We start from the raw sequence: 24,065 nt of genomic DNA, 5'->3' as shown, positions 1-24,065 counted from the left end.
GCCCTAAAAATTGTCAAAGACTCCAGCCACCCTAATCATAGACTGTTCTCTCTGCTACCGCACGGCAAGCGGTACCGGAGCACCAAGACTAGGTCCAAAAGGCTTCTTAACAGCTTCTACCCCCAAGCCATAAGACTCCTGAACAGCTAATCAAATGGCTACCCGGACTATTTGCATTGTAATATATCTGAGAAAGATCTAAATGTTCTCTTTCTTTCCCAGGTGGTGGATGTGACTTCCTGTCTGTAGCCCATGTGACTGATGACATCATTGAGTTTATCCATCCTCTTGAGATAACAGAAACACACATCATAATAAACATCACTGGATTCTCTGCTTATGGCAACGTCCATGAAGAAGATGCTCCCATCTCCCCTATTCAGGGGCTTGTGGTCCTCTGTAGCTCAGCTGGTAGAGCACGGCGCTTGTAACGCCAAGGTAGTGGGTTCGATCCCCGGGACCACCCCATACACAAAAAAAATATATGCACGCATGACTGTAAGTCGCTTTGGATAAAAGCGTCTGCTAAATGGCATACTATACTATACTATATTGTTATTCCACCAACTGTTTGTCCCTGAAGAGAGGTCCATCCTGAATGTGTTGTTGCTTCCCAGTAATGTTGTGATCAGGGAGGTCAGCATAACATTTCATACCCCACTTCTATCTGGCTGGAATTCCATCAAGCTGGCAGTGTCAAACGCACAACATGGAAACAATAACATGTGCCCTGTGCCTCAAGAATGCATGTTCATATACTAGTTGAAATCAAACCAGAGTCAAGTAATTACGTCAAAGTACTTGATGTGTGCTTGATTTAGCTTTGAGTTTGCACTTTTGTGACTGTTTCATTCGTTCCATTATGCAAGGAAAACTAAAGTAAGCACAGCTGATTGAAACTAACAAAGCAGATATGTATTGTGATGAAAACATATGACCTACAAGCAACATGTATTTGATTGAACCACAATTTATCTGTCCATTGTTGATTCTCAAGGTGCAGGATGAGAGGAAGACAAGGAATGGAGACAAAGAGACCTTGATTGAAACAACTCCTCACTGCAATCTAACCCCGAACAAACCATACATTCTCTCCACAAATATTACACATGGATATAGGATCAACCCAACAGTAATATCTATAAGCCATGAAGAGATTACAACTTTAGATATTTATTTAGCTGTGACCTCAGTATATTCACATTACATGTAAGATCGTAGATACTGACTCGTGCTTTTTGTGTTCCAGACAGCAGAATTTGTGGATTTCCAGTCCGATTAAAACTACTTCCCCACATTTCAGTTGTTCTTGCGAACTGTTGTTAAAGAGTTTGATCTTCTTCTGAAAGAAAAGGGCAGTACTGAAAATGAATGGAACGGATTTATCTGGTTGCCAGGTAACGGAAATGTAGAGCTAAACTCAAATGAAGGTGTGGTGCAGGTGGAAGTAGTAGCATTAGGAATAGAAGTAGAATTACGGGTGTTGCTGTTATTAAATGATGATTATGAAATGTTCTCATCAAGTCTTCTAGTTCTATTAGTCTCATCCCTGATGACCTCATCATCACAAACAATGATAATGGTTATGTGTTGTAAAATGTATTATGTGTACACCTGCAGCTCCTGTCCAGGTCCAACCCCACGGGCCTGTGGTACCACTACCAGCAGCTCCTGTCCAGGTCCAGCATCCTGGGCCTGCAGCTCCTACTGCTGTTGTCCGTCCATCTGTCCATGAAGATCGAATAGACTTGAGATGATCAAATCAGTGGCTTCCAAATAAATATGTAGTGAAAAGTGTTTATCCTAAAGCAGCAATCTGGGATTTAAATGAATTATATTTAATTGATTCCTGAAGAATATAACTTATAAATGCCTTGTGATGGAAAATTTTAGCATGTGAAAAGAGAGCCTTGAAAATGTTAATCTTGTTTTAGTGTCATAAATAATCCTTGGTTCCTGCCTGTGCTTGGTAAAGATATGAGGGGAGGGGCCGACATGACCCCCTCTTTAGGACCATCTGGCAGAACGCCCAGAATATGTTCTAAAAGATAGGAGACCCCTTTACTTTTTCCACATTTTGTTACGTTACAGCCTTATTCTAAACTGGATTTTAAAAATGATCCTCATCAATCTCCACACGATGCCCCATAATGACAGTGAAAACAGATTTTTAGACATTTTTGCAAATATATTAAAAAGAAAAAACAAATACCTTATAAGTATTCAGACCCTTTGTTATGAGACTCGAAATTGAGCTCAGTTGCATCCTGTTTCCATTGATCATCTTTGAAATGTTTCTACAACTTGATTGGAGTCCACCTGTGGGAAATTAAATTGATTGGATATGATTTGGAAAGGCACATGATTTGGTCACTGACAGAGCTCAAGAGTTCGTCTGTGGAGATGGGAGAACCCTCAGAAGGACAGCCATCTCTGCAGCACTCCACCAATCTGGCATTTATGGTAGAGTGGCCAGACGGAAGCCACTCCTCATTAAAAGGCACATGACATCCCGCTTTGAGTTTGCCCAAAGGCACCTAAAAGGCATTCAGACCATGAGAAACAAGATTCTCTGGTTTGATGAAACCAAGATTGAACTCTTTGGCCTGAATGCCAAGCGTCACGTCTGAGGAAACCTGGCACCATCCCTACGGTGAAGCATGGTGGTAGCAGCATCATGCTGTGGGGATGTTTTTCAGCTGCAGTATTCAGACCTTTTACTCAGTACTTTGTAGAAGCACCTTTTGCAGCGATTACAGCCTTGAGTCTTCTTGGGTATTTAGCTACAAGCTCAGCACACCATCACACCAGGTCCTGGATGGCAGGAAGCTTGGCCCCAGTGATGTACTGGCCGTACGCACTACCCTCTGTAGTGCCTTGCGGTCGGCGGCCGAGCAGTTGCCATGCCAGGCAGTGATGCAACCAGTCATGTGCCTTTTACTGAGGAGTGGAGTGTTGCAGAGATAGTTGTCCTTCTGGAAGGTTCTCCCATCTCCACAGAGGAACTCTGGTGCTCTGCCAGAGTGACCATCGGGTTCTTGGTCACCTCCCTGACCAAGGCCCTTCTCCCCCGATTGCTCAGTTTGGCCGGGCGGCCAGCTCTAGGAAGAGTCTTGGTGGTTCCAAACTTCTTCCATTTAAGAATAATGGAGGCCACTGTGTTCTTGGGGACCTTCAATGCTGCAGACATTTTTTGGTACCCTTCCCCAGATCTGTGCCTCGACACAATCCTGTCTCGGAGCTCAACGGACAATTCCTTCGAACTCATGGCTTGGTTTTTGCTCTGACATGCACTGTCAACTGTGGGACCTTACATAGACAGGTGGGTGCCTTTCCAAATAATGTCCAATCAATTGAATTGACCAGAGGTGGACTCAAATCAAGTTGTTGAAACATCTCAAGGATGATCAATGGAAAGAGGATGCACCTGAGCTAAATGTTGAGTCTCATAGCAAAGGGACTGAATACGTATGTAAATAAGGATTTCTATTTTTATTTTTAATACATTTGCAAACATTTCAAAAAACCTGTTTTTGCTTTGTCATTATGGGGTATTGTGTGTAGATTTATGAGGATTTTTATTTATTTCATCCATTTTAGAATAAGGCTGTAACGTACAAAAATGTGGTCTGAATACTTTCTGAATGCACTACATGTTTTATTATTTTAACATTTTCATCACATTCTTTCCCTAAATAAACACATGTATCGCATTCATTCATTAAATCATTTATTCCTTGAAAGAACAAAATGTATGAGATTATTTTGGTCCCAGATCCCAAAGTGCAGTCATCATCAACAACACCATCATCATCATTTAACTGACTTGGTTCAGTTTGCACCAGACTGATGCATTTTCAACATTAAATATTTATCTAGAAACGATATTCAGTTCTGGATAACAGAACATCGTGTGGGATCAAACCCTCCAGTTTCCTCCCGTCATATACCTTCCCTCCGGTTGGGGGCGCCGTAGCAGAGTGGTCACCCGTTACCCTGATGACGTGTAAGTAGCAATGAGACCAGGAAGTGTGAACTAGGGGAGCTTTATAGTTTTGGAAAATTGATTATTTTCACTTGTTATCAAGGAATATAATTTATTCTGTAGTGAATAGGGGTATACTCTAGTTTTGTAACATATTACCAGCCGGCTAGCTAGCTTGTTAGCTACCATGGGACGACATGGAGGCGTTGGTTTAGCGGTTTTTGTGCTCGTACTGGTGTTGGTCTTTTGCGAAGCAAGAAGACACAAACTCGCCCTAAAGGTAAAATAACACCAATATTGCTTTAACGTTACTTAATGGTTTGTGTTCTCAGTTAATGTGTACTTATAGCCAATAATATACGAAATGGGGATAGTGCTAGTAAAGTTCCAAAAATGTAACTTGTTCAAAATGCATCACGCTAGCTAACTTTCATTTGCCCATTTCAGCCATACCTAAGCTAGCTAGCTAACGTGTAGCACATACGTCAGGGGATTTCTGCAACTCTGTTTGCTAGCTGCTATTAGCTAATTACATAGCTAGCTAATTAAATAGCCTGCTAGCGAGGCAACCTTTAATGTGTCTGATTTTTAACAACTAGAAAATGGTCAGTTAGCTAGCTGGCTAACGTTACATCAGCTGAGATGTTAAAGCATTCAGATAGCTACAAAAGCTAGATACACTAACTACAGCCTGAGTGTTCTCATGATCCATTTGCCACATTGATGTTTTCATCCTACAGTTTTCATACTTTCATAACAAATGTCACCTCACTCCTTGCTCCCCCCCATTTATCTCCTTCCATTTATCTCCCCCCTCATTTCTCTCCCACACTCTCTCCCCCTAATTTCTCCCCCCCATTTATTTCCCTCCATTTCTCCCCCCCTAATTTCTCTCCCGCCCTCTCTCCCCCCCTCATTTCTCTCCCGCACTCTCTCCCCCCTCATTTCTCTCCCGCCCTCTCTCCCTCCATTTCTCCCCCTCATTTCTCTCCCTCCATTTCTCTCCCCCTCATTTCTCTCCCGCCCTCTCTCCCCCATTTCTCTCCTGCCCTCCCCCCATTTCTCTCCCGCCCTCTCCCCCCATTTCTCTCCCGCCCTCTCCCCCATTTCTCTCCCGCCCTCTCCCCCCATTTATCTCCTTCCATTTCTCTCTCCCCATTTCTCTCCCCCTCATTTCTCTCCCCCCTTCTCTCTCTCCCTAATTTCTCTCCTGCCCTCTCTCCCCCCATTTCTCTCCCGCCCTCTCCCCCCATTTCTCTCCCGCCCTCTCCCCCCATTTCTCTCCCGCCCTCTCCCCCCCCATTTATCTCCTTCCATTTCTCTCTCCCCATTTCTCTCCCCCTCATTTCTCTCCCACCTTCTCTCTCTCCCTAATTTCTCTCCTGCCCTCTCTCCCCCATTTCTCTCCCGCCCTCTCCCCCATTTCTCTCCCGCCCTCTCCCCCCATTTCTCTCCCGCCCTCTCTCCCCCCATTTATCTCCCTCCATTTCTCTCCCCCCATTTCTCTCCCGCCCTCTCTCCCCCCTCATTTCTCTCCTTCCATTTCTCTCTCCCCCATTTATCTCCCTCCATTTCTCTCCCCCTCATTTCTCTCCCGCCCTCTCTCCCCCCTCATTTCTCTCCTTCCATTTCTCTCTCCCCCATTTCTCTCCCTCCATTTCTCTCCCCCTCATTTCTCTCCCACCTTCTCTCTCTCCCTAATTTCTCTCCTGCCCTCTCTCCCCCCCTCATTTCTCTCCCGCCCTCTCTCCCCCCTCATTTCTCTCCCTCCCTCTCTCCCCCCCATTTCTCTCCCGCCCTCCCCCTCATTTCTCTCCCGCCTCTCTCCCCCCATTTCTCTCCCGCCCTCTCCCCCCATTTCTCTCCCGCCCTCTCCCCCCATTTCTCTCCCGCCCTCTCCCCCCCATTTCTCTCCCGCCTCTCTCCCCCCCATTTCTCTCCCGCCCTCCCCCCATTTCTCTCCCGCCCTCTCTCTCCCCCATTTCTCTCCCGCCCTCTCTCCCCCATTTCTCTCCCGCCCTCTCTCCCCCCCATTTCTCTCCTGCCCTCTCTCCCCCGTCATTTCTCTCCCGCCCTCTCTCCCCCCCTCATTTCTCTCCTTCCATTTCTCTCTCCCCCATTTCTCTCCCCTCCATTTCTCTCCCCCTCATTTCTCTCCCACCTTCTCTCTCTCCCTAATTTCTCTCCTGCCCTCTCTCCCCCCATTTCTCTCCCGCCCTCTCTCCCCCCTCATTTCTCTCCTTCCATTTCTCTCTCCCCCATTTCTCTCCCTCCATTTCTCTCCCCTCATTTCTCTCCCGCCCTCCCCCCATTTCTCTCCCGCCCTCTCTCCCCGTCATTTCTCTCTCGCCCTCTCTCCCCCCTCTGTCTCTTGCCCTCTCTCTCGCCCCTCCCTCTCCCTCTTTCCCCCATCCCTCCCTCTCTCTCTCTCTCTCTCCCATCTCTCTCCCCCCCATCTCTCTCTCTCTCTTTCAGAATGACAGGAGATTTGTGGTTCATCTCAACACCTTTGGTTTCTTTGCCAACGGAACTCTGGACGTCAACGTTCTCTCCCTGACACTGCCTGAGGACAACGGCAAGCACCCTGTAAGAACAACTGGTGTGTGCAGCTTGCTCTCTCTGGCTGTGTTGTCTCCAGTTAGTGAATTGTATCATTGTTCTCTCTCTCGCTCTCTCTCTAGGTGGGATTCAGTCTCTCCAAGTCTCGTGTTAATGGAGTCCTGTCCTACACAGTGAGTAGATCTCATCAAATCAAATCACTTTTGCAACTGTCCTGTTATCTGAAATGAGTGCACGCTCTAGAATGCCCTCCAGCCAATCAAAATCGACTATTCAACAATGCCATAGTATACATTTTACTATCAGTAGATAGGGAGGTAAGATATAGGCTACTGTGTGAGACATTGGGGTGTTTCTCAAAATGCAATCTACCGTGCTCCGATCACTGGAGGGTCGGGGTATGAGTCCAAATCAAAGTATGCGAAACGGAGCACGGAGGGCACTTCTCGGATGCGTACTCCGTTTGTTCATATTTTATAGCATGCATCGATACTTCAACGGAAAGTGTGAACAGAAATATGACGCAACCACGAAAAAACGATGCAAAATGTATTGAAATTATTTGTTCTGAAGCGAGAGAAAATAAACTCTCACTTTGGAATTAAATGTTGCCCATTCACATCTCATATGTTGCCTGAATACAATATTTTATCTTGATACATCAATAAATACATCCTGTTTTAATTTTGGCATGTTTACCTGCCTACATAGATCGCAAGTCCATAGTAATTAAATAGATATTGCACAATAAAAAATAAACTGTTTTTGCTTTGTCATTATGGGGTATTGTGTGTAGATTGATGAGGGGGAAAAAAAAGATTTGATCCATTTTAAGAATAAGACTGTAACGTAACAAAATGTGGAGAAAGTGAAGGGGTCTGAATACTTTACAAATGCACTGTATGCTAGGTGATACATTATGTTTTACTCTCAGTAGATAGAGCATGATACATTATGTTTTACTCTCAGTAGATAGAGCATGATACATTATGTTTTACTATCAGTAGATATGCTAGGTGATACATTATGTTTTACTATCAGTAGATATGCTAGGTGATACATTATGTTTTACTATCAGTAGATAGAGCATGATACATTATGTTTTACTATCAGTAGATATGCTAGGTGATACATTATGTTTTACTATCAGTAGATATGCTAGGTGATACATTATGTTTTACTATCAGTAGATAGAGCATGATACATTATGTTTTACTATCAGTAGATATGCTAGGTGATACATTATGTTTTACTATCAGTAGATATGCTAGGTGATACATTATGTTTTACTATCAGTAGATATACTACATTTACATTTTAGGCATTTAGCAGACGCTCTTATCCAGAGCGACTTACAGTTAGCACATACATTTTTTTTTTTTATCGAACCCACAATCCTGGCGTTGCAAACGCCATGCTCTACCAACTGAGCTACATCCCCTAGGTGATACATTATGTTTTACTATCAGTAGATATGCTAGGTGATACATTGTTTTACTATCAGTAGATATGCTAGGTGATACATTATGTTTTACTATCAGTAGATATGCTAGGTGATACATTATGTTTTACTATCAGTAGATATGCTAGGTGATACATTATGTTTTACTATCAGTAGATATGCTAGGTGATACATTATGTTTTACTATCAGTAGATATACTAGGTGATACATTATGTTTTACTATCAGTAGATAGAGCATGATACATTATGTTTTACTATCAGTAGATATGCTAGGTGATACATTATGTTTTACTATCAGTAGATATGCTAGGTGATACATTATGTTTTACTATCAGTAGATATGCTAGGTGATACATTATGTTTTACTATCAGTAGATATGCTAGGTGATACATTATGTTTTACTATCAGTAGATATACTAGGTGATACATTATGTTTTACTATCAGTAGATAGAGCATGATACATTATGTTTTACTATCAGTAGATATGCTAGGTGATACATTATGTTTTACTATCAGTAGATATGCTAGGTGATACATTATGTTTTACTATCAGTAGATATACTAGGTGATACATTATGTTTTACTATCAGTAGTAGTGTTGCACGATATACCGGTACCACGGTAATATCACGGTACCAAAACATCATGATACCAACATTTTAGAATACCATAGTACCGTTTCATATGATGCTACCACATTTAGTCTCTTATGTGCCGATCCAACAATGTCCACTTCACTTTCATGTGAATATCAGCTGTAATCTATTCCTCCATCAGTTCTTTAAATATAATGTAGCCATGATGGCAAGAGGGGATGCAGACCCAGATCAGTCTTCTGCTGTAACACTTGTACATCTGATACATCGGAGCAGTATGCAGAGCGAGCAAAGATGATACGTTGTGTATGGTTTCATCCCTGGTATAACCAAGAGCACAGGCCACGCCAGTCTGATAGGCTTTGCAAGTTCGCTGCCTCGCAGCGATCCCAGAGAGGAAAAACCGCTCCGCAACAGTCATGCAGCTTTACAGCAAAGAAAACGGCTTCTCTAGATCAAACGGTTCAAAATATGACTCATATTACTGGAGCAACTTTTTTTCTTCCTACGCCATTTTGATATAATTTCACAAACCATGTCACGAGCCGTTTAAAAAAAAAAAAAAAACTTTTCCCGTACCGCTTATTATTGTTTTGATAACAAACAAGGTTGTTGAGTCATGTTACCTAGCAACCTGGTAACTTGACAGTAGGTCTAGGCTAATCTGATTGGCCCAGGAAGAAAGGAAAAGGATAAGGATCTGCTGTTCATGAGATGTGCTTCAAAGGTAGGATTCATATAGGCCTAATGGAATGTTGTTGTAATGTTTCTAAAAAGGTTATGGTAAGGTTATGCTTATAGAAGGTTGTGTTGTAATGTTTCTAAAAGGTTATGGTAAGGTAATGCTTATAAAAAGGTTGTGTTGTAATGTTTCTAAAAGGTTATGGTAAGGTTATGCTTATAAAGGTTGTGTTGTAATGTTTCTAAAAGGTTATGGTAGGGTAATGCTTATAAAGGTTGTGTTGTAATGTTTGTTCTCCAGGCGGAGGAAACGGAGGTGTGTCCACTCAGCAAACAAAACAGCGATGAGCCCCTCTTCCTCTTCCTCATTGACACCAACAACCTCAGGTAGGGTTGTCTGTCTGTGTGGGTGAGAGGGATCAAATCAGCTGTGTTGTTGTGCCTAGTGAATACATGAACTGTGTGTCCTCCTCTCTCCTGTAGAGTCAATGTGAAGTCTTATGGAGACCAGGACAGCGTCTTGACCAAGCTGAAGACAAACAAGACACTCAATAAAGACTCAGGTCGGCACTAGACACCTCCCTTCAATACAACGCAGTACGATAGCAGTGGCGTAGCGCAGTTCCGGAGGGGTGGGGGTTGTTGCCATGGTGCAGAGAAATGGGTTGTTTTCTAGCTAATCTCATGCTATTTTACACATTTTGCCATGAGGCTGAGAGAAAATGTTGCTGTTTTAGAGCTCAGAGATACTTGAAAGATGGGACAATCTCAACTTTTCCCCCCCCTCACAAATATTTGTCTTAATATTAATTTGAAATATATACACTGAGTGTACAGAACATTCTGAACTTTATAGACCATGAGTGGTCTTGCTGCACTACATGTAATGAGGACATAAAAAGGGGTCCTTATGGTTTAGCTGCCCCTGCTCATTCCTGATTCATTTAGGATTTTAGACAAATCTGAGGGAGTTGACAATCTCTGGACACCTCTTTTAGGAATCAAAGTTTTGATAGAAATATTCTTTAAAATCCCAGAGGGCTATTGCAAGAAACTACACACAATATTTTGTCAGTTAATATTCATTATTGCCAGTTTATAGAATTCTAAACACTTTTTTGGAGAGTTTGAAATTGGGATCCTTTGCTCCGAACAAGGGCATTTCCAGGAATAGAACCAACATGGAAATTAATGATATTGAAAGTATTATGAAAATTCCCAAAACAAATATTTTCCCTTATAAAATTCCTTACTAAAGAGTAGTGTTGTCGTTATATAACCTGACTAAAGAGTAGTGTTGTCGTTATATAACCTGACTAAAGAGTAGTGTTGTCGTTATATAACCTGACTAAAGAGTAGTGTTGTCGTTATATAACCTGACTAAAGAGTAGTGTTGTCGTTATATAACCTGACTAAAGAGTAGTGTTGTCATTATATAACCTGACTAAAGAGTAGTGTTGTCTATTATATAACCTGACTAAAGAGTAGTGTTGTCGTTATATAACCTGACTAAAGAGTAGTGTTGTCGTTATATAACCTGACTAAAGAGTAGTGTTGTCGTTATATAACCTGACTAAAGAGTAGTGTTGTCGTTATATAACCTGACTAAAGAGTAGTGTTGTCGTTATATAACCTGACTAAAGAGTAGTGTTGTCGTTATATAACCTGACTAAAGAGTAGTGTTGTCGTTATATAACCTGACTAAAGAGTAGTGTTGTCGTTATATAACCTGACTAAAGAGTAGTGTTGTCGTTATATAACCTGACTAAAGAGTATCAAGGTTTGCGTTTATTCACATTTTAGACATTTTAGTCATTTAGCAGACACTCTTATCCAGAGCGACTTACAGTTGGTGAGTGCATACATTGTATTTTATTTTTATATTTTTTCATACTGGCCCCCCGTGGGAAACGAACCCACAACCCTGGCGTTGCAAACGCCATGCTCTACCAACTGAGCTACACAGGATTCACGTTGCATCATCATCATCATTATGTGCTGTCTTCTGATTGGCTGTGTGTTCAGGTTCCAGGAGAAGAAGAGCGGTAGAGGCCCCTGAGGACGTGAAGGTGAAAGAACAGAAGAAAGATCTAAAGAAAGTGGAGGAAGAAAAGAAAGATGGAGTGATAAAAGAGGGGAAGGAGGAAAAGAAAGATGGAGTGATGCAAGAGGGGAAGGAGGAAAAGAAAGATGGAGTGATGCAAGAGGGGAAGGAGGAAAAGAAAGATGGAGTGATGCAAGAGGGGAAGAAGGAGGAAGAGAAGCCAGAACCCAAGGAGGAGGAAGAAGGAAAGGCAGAGTTGAGCAAAATGGAGACTAAAAACCTACCAACCAGGTGTGTCTCTGTGTGTGTCTGTGTGTCTCTCTGTGTGTGTGTGTATATGTGTCTGTGTGTGTCTCTCTGTGTGTGTGTCTGTGTCTCTCTCTGCGTGTGTGTCTGTGTCTCTGTGTGTGTGTGTGTGTGTCTCTGTGTGTTTAACATCTATGTTTCTCCAGGTGGGGCGGATCAACGGGCTGACTCTGGATGTGCAGAAAATCAACGGCTCGTACAGCTTCAGCGTGAGTCCACTAACCTTCACACAACCTTTACACAACGTTTAAATACCTTCAATCGACAACCTTAAAACAACCTTTTTACAGACATTCTCAAATAATTATCCAACCTTTCCACAGCTTTTAGTCTTCCACACAACATTGTTCAACCTTCAAACTGCTGTGTGTTTATGACCGTGGCCCCTCCCTCTCCACAGTTCCACATGGTGATTGGCCAGTTGGATGAGGGCCTGTACAACCTCAACTTCCACTACTGTGACAACATTCTGCCAGGCATCAACCACCCCTTCAATCTCAACGTGAGTGGTGTACTGCGTTACCTTGTGTGTGATTTGTGTGTCTGTGTGTTATATATATTGTGTTCTGACTTCTTTGTGTAATATGATGACGTGTGTGTCCGTGTCCAGGTGGAGGTGACGGAGAAGAACCCAGGAGGTTACCTGTCAGCAGCAGAGATCCCTCTCCCCCATCTCTACATCTTCATGGCTGGAGTCTTCTTCATTATAGCCACGGTCTGGGTCTACACACTGCTGAAGCACAGGTACCCACACCAGGGTTTCTAATAGGAAAACTGGACAAGTGACTGGGAAGATGTACGTTTATCGGACATCCATATTGCATTGGGGTGGTGCCGTGACCCATTAGGGTGTCCAGCCACGCATCCAGCACCAGCAACAAACCAGGGATGTTGGCCACATTTACATGTCCTTTGAAAACAGCCTGGAACCAATTACAGAAAGACCTTGTGTTTTGATGTGTAGCATTGGCTAAACGTTATAGCTTTGTTTGTTTGTTTGTTTGTTTTTTTAGGCTTTCCTAAAACAATAATTGTCCACCTCATGGTTCAGCTGTCAGAGATTTGAGCACTAAATGCTTCAGGGCATTACATGTATATGCCTATAGGATGTATGATATTTATATAATAAATGTATCTAAAGGAAGAGAAGCTTAGGCCTTGCCCCGGAGAGAGAGAGAGATAGATGCCGGCGGCATGCTACGACACCAACATGTGTTTATTTATCCTTCTCTGCTAAACGGGATGGGAGGTAGCTTGGAGGTTAGAACGTTTTGGCCCAGTTACCGAAAGGTTGCTCGTTTGGTTCCTGGAGCCAACAAGGTAAACAAAAATCTGTCGCTGTGCCCTTGAGCAAGGCACTTATCCCCAATTGCTCCAGGGGTGCTGGACAATGGTGTCCCTTGCAGTGACCCCACTCCCTGCGGGTGTCTCGGGGGAGTCGGGGTAAGTAACACATTTCCATTACACACTTGTACAAGAAACGCCCACAAATAACAGACAAATATACCCCCCCCAAAAAAAAACTATTATGATGTATTATTACATATAGGCGTACAGGAGAAGGCTAATTCGTTCATCTTCGATCAGAATATATATATTTTTTATAAAGATGAGCGTTAGATTGTTAGATTATAGGAGTAACTCTCTTCCTAACCTCAAGTTCGACAGTCAGTCAGTTGGAGCGCTGCTGCGTACTGCCTTCATATCACAGGCCTGCAGGATCATAGGAGAATAACCACACCCAACCTTTACAGAAGTTGGCAACTTTATTAGGGTCATGTCAAAGGTCAAGCCGTTGTTTTTTATAGGGAAAATACGAACAGGATATTATATTGCGGCAAACACTACTTAATTTGGCCAAAGAAAATGGCTCAACAGAATGAAGCAAAACACTTGCAAATAGTTGAAACCGTCACAGAAGTTTGGAACAGGCTGTATTGCAGCAATTACCAAGAAAGGCTAGTGCCTACCGTACCCAACAAATGACAGCAATAGGCTAATGATGTTTATTTTACAAAATAAATAATAATCAATATATAATCAATAGGCCACAATAACAAAAATGATATACAGTAACACTAATGATAAAACAAATTCTAAATATGAAAAAATCAATACATTAAAGTTTCAAAATTGCATCCTACCTGAATAGCGAGTTGCACGGTAAACTTGTCCGTATGGAGGACATTCCCCTTGTTGGCTTTTGCCTATAGGCCTACTCTCTACTCTTCGTTGAACTGCAACGAAAGAGGCCTCCATCTTGACAATCAACAGTAGCCAAGGCTCTCTCTGTCTCTCTCTCAGCAGCTCACAAGGCAGTGAGAGAAGAGGGCGGTGCTGAAGGGTGTATGACTGGCAGCCCTGGTATAGTGTGTTTGGCCGGCTACAATTTTATTTGATCGGACAAAAGCCATCAAATACCAGCTAACGGAAACCCTGACACACACACACACACACACACACACCCTGTACCAGCCATGTTCTGGGTCTACACACTGATGAAGCACCAGGTACACATGGGCACACAGTAGCAGTTAATAACCCTCTACTCCTCCTCCTCTGCTATCCTCTCCCCTCTCTTGTCCTCTCTCCCTCTCCTCTCTCTCTCTCTCTTGTCCTCTCTCCCTCTCCTCTCTCTCTTGTCCTCTCTCCTCTCTCTTGTACTCTCTCCCTCTCCTCTCTCCTCTCTCTCTCTCCTCTCTCTCTTGTCCTCTCTCCTCTCTCTCTCTCCTCTCTCTCTTGTCCTCTCTCCCTCTCCTCTCTCTCTCTCTGTAGGTACAGTGTGTTTAAGATCCACTGGCTGATGGCAGCTCTGGCCTTCACCAAGTCAATCTCCCTGGTCTTCCACAGCGTGAGTACAACACACACACACGTGGACACACACACACACGAGGACACACATGTAGACACACACAGATACTGACCTCCACACACACACACAGAGAGAGAGAAACACACACAGAGAAACCCAAATACCTCCACATACATCCTCCACCTAACCAACCCCACTAAATGACTATGGCCTATGATGTAATATCCTATAGAATGTTGCTGTTTCTCTCTCTGTCAGATCAACTACCACTTCATCAACACCGAGGGACACCCCATCGAAGGCTGGGCTGTCATGTACTACATCACTCACCTGTGAGTCTGGCTTCTGTTTCACTCTGGTCACATTTCTGGTGTGTGTGTGTGAATGATACATCTGTGTAGGGACGCAACTTTCACTGGGGACATGTCCCCCCCGCCGCCCCCCCCACACACACACACACACATATTCTGAAATGCCGTTTTTGTCGCCCCCCGCACAGTTTCATAATTGGAATGTGATACAAAACGAGGCAGCGGTGTGCTTTAGGACCATGCGGACGCCTCAACGCGGTCGGGTTGGCTGTTTTGGAGTGTTTATATCCAACTGGATAAACATCTAATAATACTGACGTCCGTCCGTCCGCCCTCCCACACACTTCTAAAAACCAAAGTTGTGCCCATGCATCTGTGTGTGTATAATATGGATGAGTGTGTGTGTCTGTTTCATACGTGTATATGTAATATCACATACACATGTTTCGCACATGTTATTGGTCACATACACGTGTTTAGCAGATGTTATTGCGGGTGCAGCGAAATGCTTGTGTTCCTAGCTCCAACAGTGCAGTAGTATCTAACAATTCACAACAATACACACATCTAAAAGTAAAAGAATGGAATTAAAGAAATATATAAATATTAGGACGAGCAATGTCTGAGTGGCATTGACTAGAATACAGTAGAATACAGGTTATACATATGAAATGAGTAAAACAGAATGGATGTGTGTGTTTTGTCTGTTATGTGTGTGTGTGTTTTGTATGTTACGTGTGTGTGTGTGTTGTGTGTAATATTTACATTTACATTTACATTTTAGTCATTTAGCAGACGCTCTTATCCAGAGCGACTTACAGGAGCAATTAGGGTTAAGTGCCTTGCTCAAGGGCACATTTACGTCATTTAGCAGACGCTCTTATCCAGAGCGACTCACCAATTGGTGCGTTCACCCTATAGCCAGTGGGATAACCACTTTACAATTTTTGGGGGGGGGGGGTAGAAGGATTACTTTATCCTATCCCAGGTATTCCTTAAAGAGGTGGGGTTTCAAATGCCTCCGGAAGGTGGTGAGTGACTCCGCTGTCCTGGCGTCGTGAGGGAGCTTGTTCCACCATTGGGGTGCCAGAGCAGCGAACAGTTTTGACTGGGCTGAGCGGGAACTATGCTTCCGCAGAGGAAGGGGAGCCAGCAGGCCAGAGGTGGATGAACGCAATGCCCTCGTTTGGGTGTAGGGACTGATCAGAGCCCGAAGGTACAGAGGTGCCGTTCCCCTCACTGCTCCATAGGCAAGCACCATGGTCTTGTAGCGGATGCGAGCTTCAACTGGAAGCCAGTGGAGTGTGCGGAGGAGGGGGGTGACGTGAGAGAACTTGGGAAGGTTGAACACCAGACGGGCTGCGGCATTCTGGATGAGTTGTAGGGGTTTAATGGCACAGGCAGGGAGGCCAGCCAACAGCGAGTTGCAGTAGTCCAGACGGGAGATGACAAGTGCCTGGATTAGGACCTGTGCCGCTTCCTGTGTAAGGCAGGGTCGTACTCTCCGAATGTTGTAGAGCATGAACCTGCAGGAGCGGGTCACCGCCTTGATGTTGGCGGAGAACGACAGGGTGTTGTCCAGGGTCACGCCTAGGCTCTTCGCACTCTGGGAGGAGGACACAGCGGAGTTGTCAACCGTGATGGCGAGATCATGGAACGGGCAGTCCTTCCCCGGGAGGAAGAGCAGCTCCGTCTTGCCAGGGTTCAGCTTGAGGTGGTGATCCGTCATCCATACTGATATGTCTGCCAGACATGCAGAGATGCGATTCGCCACCTGGTTATCAGAAGGGGAAAGGAGAAGATTAGTTGTGTATCGTCAGCGTAGCAATGATAGGAGAGGCCATGTGAGGATATGACAGAGCCAAGTGACTTGGTGTATAGGGAGAAAAGGAGAGGGCCTAGGACTGAGCCCTGGGGGACACCAGTGGTGAGAGCACGTGGTGCGGAGACAGCTTCTCGCCACGCCACTTGGTAGGAGCGACCGGTCAGGTAGGACGCAATCCAGGAGTGAGCCGCGCCGGAGATGCCCAGCTCGGAGAGGGTGGAGAGGAGGATCTGATGGTTCACAGTATCAAAGGCAGCAGACAGGTCTAGAAGGACAAGAGCAGAGGAGAGAGAGTTAGCTTTAGCAGTGCGGAGAGCCTCCGTGACACAGAGAAGAGCAGTCTCAGTTGAATGACCAGTCCTGAAACCTGACTGGTTTGGATCAAGAAGGTCATTCTGAGAGAGATAGCAAGAGAGTTGGCTAAAGACGGCACGCTCAATAGTTTTGGAAAGAAAAGAAAGAAGGGATACTGGTCTGTAGTTGTTGACATCAGTGGGATCGAGTGTTGGTTTCTTGAGAAGGGGAGCAACTCTCGCTCTCTTGAAGACGGAAGGGACATGGCCAGCGGTCAAGGATGAGTTGATCAGCGAGGTGAGGTAGGGGAGAAGGTCACCGGAGATGGTCTGGAGAAGAGAGGAGGGGATGGGGTCAAGCGGGCAGGTTGTTGGGCGGCCTGCAGTCACAAGTCGCAGGATTTTATCTGGAGAGAGAGGGGAGAAAGAAGTCAAAGCATAGGGTAGGGCAGTGTGAGTAGGACCAGCAGTGTCATTAGACTTAACAAACGAGGATCGAATGTCGTCAACCTTCTTTTCAAAGTGGTTGACGAAGTCATCCACAGAGAGAGAGGAGGGGGCGGGGGGAGGATTCAGGAGGGAGGAAAATGTGGCAAAGAGCTTCCTAGGGTTAGAGGCAGATGCTTGGAATTTAGAGTGGTAGAAAGTGGCCTTAGCAGCAGAAACAGATGAAGAAAATGTAGAGAGGAGGGAGTGAAAAGATGCCAGGTCGGCAGGGAGTTTAGTTTTCTTCCATTTCCGCTCCGCTGCCCGGAGCTCTGTTCTGTGAGCTCGCAATGAGTCATCAAGCCACGGAGCTGGAGGGGGAGGTCCGAGCCGGCCGGGAGGATAGGGGACACAGAGAGTCAAAGGATGCAGAAAGGGAGGAGAGGAGGGTTGAGGAGGCAGAATCAGGAGATTGGAGGGAGAAGGATTGAGCAGAGGGAAGAGATGATAGGATGGAAGAGGAGAGAGTAGTGGGAGAGAGAGAGCGAAGGTTGCGGCGGCGCATTACCATCTGTGTAGGGGCAGAGTGAGTAGTGTGGGAGGAGAGCGAGAGAGAAAAGGAAACAAAGTAGTGGTCGGAGACATGGAGGGGAGTTGCAGTGAGATTAGTAGAAGAGCAGCATCTAGTAAAGATGAGGTCAAGCGTATTGCCTGCCTTGTGAGTAGGGGGGGACGGTGAGAGGGTGAGGTCAAAAGAGGAGAGAAGTGGAAAGAAGGAGGCAGAGAGAAATGAGTCAAATGTGGACATAGGGAGGTTGAAATTCCCCAAAACTGTGAGGGGTGAGCCATCCTCAGGAAAGGAACTTATCAAGGCGTCAAGCTCATTGATGAACTCTCCAAGGGAACCTGGAGGGCGATAGATGACAAGGATATTAAGCTTAAATGGGCTAGTGACTGTGACAGCATGGAATTCAAATGAGGAGATAGACAGATGGGTTAGGGGAAAAATTGAGAATGTCCACTTGGGAGAGATGAGGATTCCTGTGCCACCACCCCTCTGACCAGATGCTCTCGGGGTATGCGAGAACACATGGTCAGATGAGGAGAGAGCAGTAGGAGTAGCAGTGTTTTCAGTGGTAATCCATGTTTCCGTCAGCGCCAGGAAGTCGAGGGACTGGAGATTAGCATAGGCTGGGATGAAGTCAGCTTTGTTGGCAGCAGAACGGCAGTTCCAGAGGCTGCCTGAGACCTGGAACTCCAGGTGTGGGGTGCGTGCAGGGACCACCAGGTTAGAGAGGCAGCAGCCACGCGGTGTGGGGGCGTTTGTGTAGCCTGTGCGGAGAGGAGAGAACAGGGATAGGCAGAGGCATAGTTGACAGGCTGCAACAGATGGCTACAATAATGCAGAGGAGATCGGGATGAAATGAACTGAACATCAGGGAAAGGAGAGAGCAGGCCTCCCTCACCAAAAAAAATAAATAAATATATAACTCTCCCAACTTCCACCTCAGAAACTATAATTGTTTCACTGAACCACCCGAATAAAACTCTCCCAACTTCCACTTTAGAAATTAGAATTGTTGTAAGCTACAGCAGACTGTTATCAGTAGCTGTAATTAAGTACAGCAGCTACCAACCACCTAACGTTAATGCCTCGGATGAGGTTAGAAAAACAGCTGAATGGTAGCAGCTAGCTGGCTCAATCACAGGTACTCTCAAGCATGAAATAACATTGGAAACAGCTAACCACAGTTGCTAAAAGTTACCGGTAGCTACCCTCTAGCTAGCTAGCTTTGTTGGTCCAGGTAGTGGGTAAGCTAGCCTCGTGCTTCGCCTGGGCTCCGCCGAATAAAAATCCTTACCTACAATAATTACCTACAATAATAACCTACAATAACTACCGGAGTAAGCTACCTATAATACCAAACTACAATACCTACCTACAATCTAAATACATGGTTTAAGCTTAACTCAACACCATATAAGAAGCCAAGCTTACCTTTCATAACGCAGCAATGATTAAACGTTGGGTAGCTAGCACAAAGATATTGTATTTAGCTACCACAGCCTGCTGGTAGTGTTGGCTAGCTAGCAATGGCTACTGTGTTGACTTTGTTTGAAAAAGCGGCGTCGCTGTGAGCGAATGTAGCTGGCTAAAAGGATATTGTTTTTAGTTGCTACCGTTGCTAATAGCAACTCGCCAGCTAATCCAGGAGGTGAGTTAGCGAGCTAGCCGTGCTACATCCGGCACTGCCGAATACAAAAGTAACCTACAATAACTACACAACAGCTACCCGCAACAGCCCACGATGCCTACCTATACTACTTAATAATATACAGCCCACGATGCCTACCTATAGTACCTAACTACAATCTAAATACATAGTTTAAGCCTTACTCGACAAAGCCCAAGCTATGTATAAAGCCAAACTGGCAGACTGCAATCAGTAGCCGAAATTAGGTACAGCAGCTACCGACCACCTAACGTTAATGATAATGAGGTTAGAAAAAACAGCTGAAGGTGGCAGCTAGCTGGCTCAATTACAGGTACTCTTAAGCGTGAAATAACATTGGAAACAGCTAACCACCGTTGCTAAAAGTTACCGGTAGCTACCCTCTAGCTAGCTAGCTTTGTTGGTCCAGGTAGTGGGTAAGCTAGCCTCGTGCTTCGCCTGGGCTCCGCCGAATAAAATCCTTACCTACAATAATTACCTACAATAATAACCTACAATAACTACCGGAGTAAGCTACCTATAATACCAAACTACAATACCTACCTACAAACTAAATACATGGTTTAAGCTTAACTCAACACCATAAACGAAGCCAAGCTTACCTCTCCTGCTAGAGAAAAACACAACCTCTCCCGTCAGCAACCTAATATAACGTGTGTGTGTGTTGTGTGCAGGTTGAAGGGCGCTCTGCTGTTCATCACTCTGGCGTTGATTGGTACTGGCTGGGCCTTCGTTAAATACATCCTGTCAGACAAGGAGAAGAAGATCTTCATGATCGTCCTCCCTCTACAGGTACACCTGGGTGGGTGGGGGGTGCATTGTCCTCCCTCTACAGGTATACTCATTTAACCAATGATCTGACTAAGATACATTTAGTGATGTATTCTTCTAAATCTCTGGCAAACTTCCAACAGTTTTGACTCTCTAAATCTCCCCCCTCCCCCCCTCCTCTCTCTAAATCTCTCCTTCCTCTCCTAGGTTCTGGCCAACATAGCCTACATCATAATAGAGTCTACAGAGGAGGGCTCTAGTGAGTATGCCCTGTGGAAGGAGGTTCTGTTCCTGGTTGACCTCATCTGCTGTGGAGCTATCCTCTTCCCTGTTGTATGGTCAGTATACTGTTAGTAGGAGATGTTGTTCCTAGTTGACCTCATCTGTTGTGGAGGCATCCTCTTCCCTGTTGTATGGTCAGTATACTGTTAGTAGGAGATGTTGTTCCTAGTTGACCTCATCTGCTGTGGAGTTATCCTCTTCCCTGTTGTATGGTCAGTATACTGTTAGTAGGAGATGTTGTTCCTAGTTGACCTCATCTGCTGTGGAGGCATCCTCTTCCCTGTTGTATGGTCAGTATACTGTTAGTAGGAGATGTTGTTCCTAGTTGACCTCATCTGTTGTGGAGGCATCCTCTTCCCTGTTGTATGGTCAGTATACTGTTAGTAGGAGATGTTGTTCCTAGTTGACCTCATCTGTTGTGGAGGCATCCTCTTCCCTGTTGTATGGTCAGTATACTGTTAGTAGGAGATGTTGTTCCTAGTTGACCTCATCTGTTGTGGAGGCATCCTCTTCCCTGTTGTATGGTCAGTATACTGTTAGTAGGAGATGTTGTTCCTAGTTGACCTCATCTGTTGTGGAGGCATCCTCTTCCCTGTTGTATGGTCAGTATACTGTTAGTAGGAGATGTTGTTCCTAGTTGACCTCATCTGTTGTGGAGGCATCCTCTTCCCTGTTGTATGGTCAGTATACTGTTAGTAGGAGATGTTGTTCCTAGTTGACCTCATCTGTTGTGGAGGCATCCTCTTCCCTGTTGTATGGTCAGTATACTGTTAGTAGGAGATGTTGTTCCTAGTTGACCTCATCTGTTGTGGAGGCATCCTCTTCCCTGTTGTATGGTCAGTATACTGTTAGTAGGAGATGTTGTTCCTAGTTGACCTCATCTGTTGTGGAGGCATCCTCTTCCCTGTTGTATGGTCAGTATACTGTTAGTAGGAGATGTTGTTCCTAGTTGACCTCATCTGCTGTGGAGCTATCCTCTTTGCCTGTTATATGGTCAGTATTAGGGTTTAATGTTAGTTTCAGCTGGCTGTGGAGTTTGCACCGTTAAAATGAATTGCATTAGTTTTGAAACCGGGCTGCCTCCTGGGTGTGAGCCGGATGCCCTGTTTAAAGCCGATGGCCAAGTCGACTCAAACAGAGTGGTGTATGTCAAGCAGGTGGAGTATTGACTTAGGATTCACACTCTAACATGTCAAATTGTTTTTTATTCTTGATTCAAATGCGTATGTGTTTTATCTGCTTTCCCATCGACAGCTACTTAGAACATTCAAACATTTAATTTCTGAACAATGGATCTGCCTTGTTGGCAGTATAACCGGGAAGGGCAAATTACTGTTGGGTTTGAGAAGGGTGCTTCTCCCTCCCTGACGGGCCATCAGAGGATAATGTGTGTGTGTGTGTGTGTGTGTTTGCAGGTCTATTCGTCACCTGCAAGAGGCTTCCAGCACTGATGGGAAAGGTGAGCCATCTACAGGGAGGGATACAGTTCATGGACAGTTAGCAGTGGTTAATAACTGTAGCTTAGTAAAGTATAGTTGAGTGTTTTGAACCTTGTAGTTGGTGCTGTGTTCCCCTGTAGTTTTCTGTAGTAATACTGTCTCTCTGTTTCCCTCAGCTGCCATGAACCTGGAGAAACTCAAGCTGTTCAGACATTACTACGTCATGGTGAGGAGACTCTGTCTCTTCCTCGCTGATATTTTGAATTCTAACTTATTTTTCTGTGTAAATTCTGAAAGATGTCAGGATGGATAATCTCTCCTACTCTCTCCCTCATCCCTCCCTCTCTCTCCCTCCCTCCCTATCTCCCTCCATCCCTCCCTCTCTCTCCCTCCCTCCCTATCTCCCTCCATCCCTCCCTCTCTCTCCCTCCCTCCCTCTCTCTCCCTCCCTCCCTCCCTATCTCCCTCCCTCCCTCCCTCTCTCTCCCTCCCTCCCTATCTCCCTCCATCCCTCCCTCTCTCCTACTCTCTCCCTCATCCCTCCCTCTCTCTCCCTCCCTCCCTCTCTCTCCCTCCCTCCCTATCTCCCTCCATCCCTCCCTCTCTCTCTCTCTCTCCCTCCATCCCTCCCTCTCTCTCCCTCCCTCCCTCCCTCCCTCCCTCCCTCTCTCTCTCCCTCCCTCCCTATCTCCCTCCATCCCTCCCTCTCTCTCTCTCTCCCTCCATCCCTCCCTCTCTCTCCCTCCCTCCCTCCCTATCTCCCTCCATCCCTCCCTCTCTCTCCCTCCCTCCCTATCTCCATCCATCCCTCCCTCTCTCTCTCTCCCTCCATCCATCCCTCTCCCTCTCTCCATCCATCCCTCTCTCTCTCTCTCCATCCCTCCTCCCTCCCTCCATCCATCTCTCCCTCCCTCCCTCCCTATCTCCCTCCATCCATCCCTCCCTCCCTCTCCCTATCTCCATCCATCCATCCATCCATCCCTCCCTCCATCTGTAGATAGTATGTTATATCTACTTCACGAGGATCATAGCCATCCTGCTGAAGGTGACGGTGCCTTTCCAATGGCAGTGGTGTTACGAGGTGAGACACCCATCACCGTCCACTTCTGATGATTATAGCCATTTCATCATTGTTTTTAGAGATTGTCTAAATGCTTTATTTATTTTCCCTCTAGTTCTTAGTGGAGGTGTCTACTCTGATCTTCTTTGTGTTGACGGGGTATAAGTTCCGCCCTGCTTCCAACAACCCCTACCTCCAGCTGCCCCTGGATGAGGAGGACATAGAGATCGATGAAGTGTAAGAGAGCGAGAGAGTGTAGTTTTTTGTGAGGTAGCATTTGGGATGTTTAAAAATGTAATGTGTTCAGTATGAAACTATCTCTAACCCTCTCTCTCTTTCTCTCTCTGTTCTCTCTGCAGGGTGACGGAGTCAGGTATGTTGGAGGGCGTCTCTAAAGTCAAGAAGACATCTAACGGTCGCGAGCGCCAGAAAGTGTCTTCGTTGTGAGAGTGTATGTTTGGGAAGAGGGGGTTGTACCCCTCTCACCGTTGGAGAGAAACAGGGACTGAAACGGACCAAGACACTCCACCCCCCAAAACTCATCCTTCCTCCTCCATCTGAAACTGTGGCTGGCTGTTACTAAAGCAACCACCGCCTCGCTCGCTATGCAAAAAGACAAACGACAACGGACTTTAGTTGTCGTTGGACCTTCTCTTCTCTCTCCTTTATCTGGAGACTTCCTGGAGGCTCTGCACCCCTGCCTGGTGTCATAATGGTTCATTCCAGGGAGAGAACTGTCTTCCACCCCCCTCATCGATGGATGAATAGAACGGTCTGGTCTGGGGTGGAATGGACCTCTAATGACCCCTCTCTCTCTCTCTCTATTTCTCTCTCTCTCTATTTCTCTCTCTCTCTATCACTTTCTCTCTCTCTATTTATCCCTCTCTCTATTTCTCGCTCTCTCTCTATTTCTCTCTCTCTCTATCACTTTCTCTCTCTATTTCTCTCTCTCTCTCTATTTCTCTCTCTCTCCCTA

The 24,065-nt window shown here is 45.2% G+C and overlaps 1 protein-coding gene across 1 annotated transcript; it reads left to right on the top strand.

Annotated features, from left to right (window-relative positions):
• Positions 1-3,992: 3,992 nt before the first annotated feature.
• Positions 3,993-23,963, top strand: LOC121533240 (protein GPR108). The gene is made up of 19 exons (XM_045213669.1): positions 3,993-4,265; positions 6,461-6,571; positions 6,667-6,717; positions 9,588-9,673; positions 9,770-9,849; positions 11,312-11,490; positions 11,607-11,621; positions 11,783-11,845; positions 12,037-12,138; positions 12,247-12,380; positions 14,412-14,487; positions 14,707-14,780; positions 20,212-20,329; positions 20,516-20,646; positions 22,006-22,049; positions 22,206-22,255; positions 23,027-23,110; positions 23,205-23,326; positions 23,449-23,963. The coding sequence occupies exons 1-19, from the start codon at positions 4,173-4,175 to the stop codon at positions 23,534-23,536; spliced, it is 1,701 nt and encodes a 566-aa protein (XP_045069604.1). The 5' UTR covers positions 3,993-4,172; the 3' UTR covers positions 23,537-23,963.
• Positions 23,964-24,065: the final 102 nt, after the last annotated feature.

The sequence above is a fragment of the Coregonus clupeaformis genome, unplaced genomic scaffold (assembly GCF_020615455.1).
Source record: "Coregonus clupeaformis isolate EN_2021a unplaced genomic scaffold, ASM2061545v1 scaf0138, whole genome shotgun sequence".
In the NCBI taxonomy this organism is placed as follows: domain Eukaryota; kingdom Metazoa; phylum Chordata; class Actinopteri; order Salmoniformes; family Salmonidae; genus Coregonus; species Coregonus clupeaformis.
The sequence above is the reverse complement of the archived record's forward strand: the minus strand, read 5'-3'. Positions and strand labels throughout refer to the sequence as shown.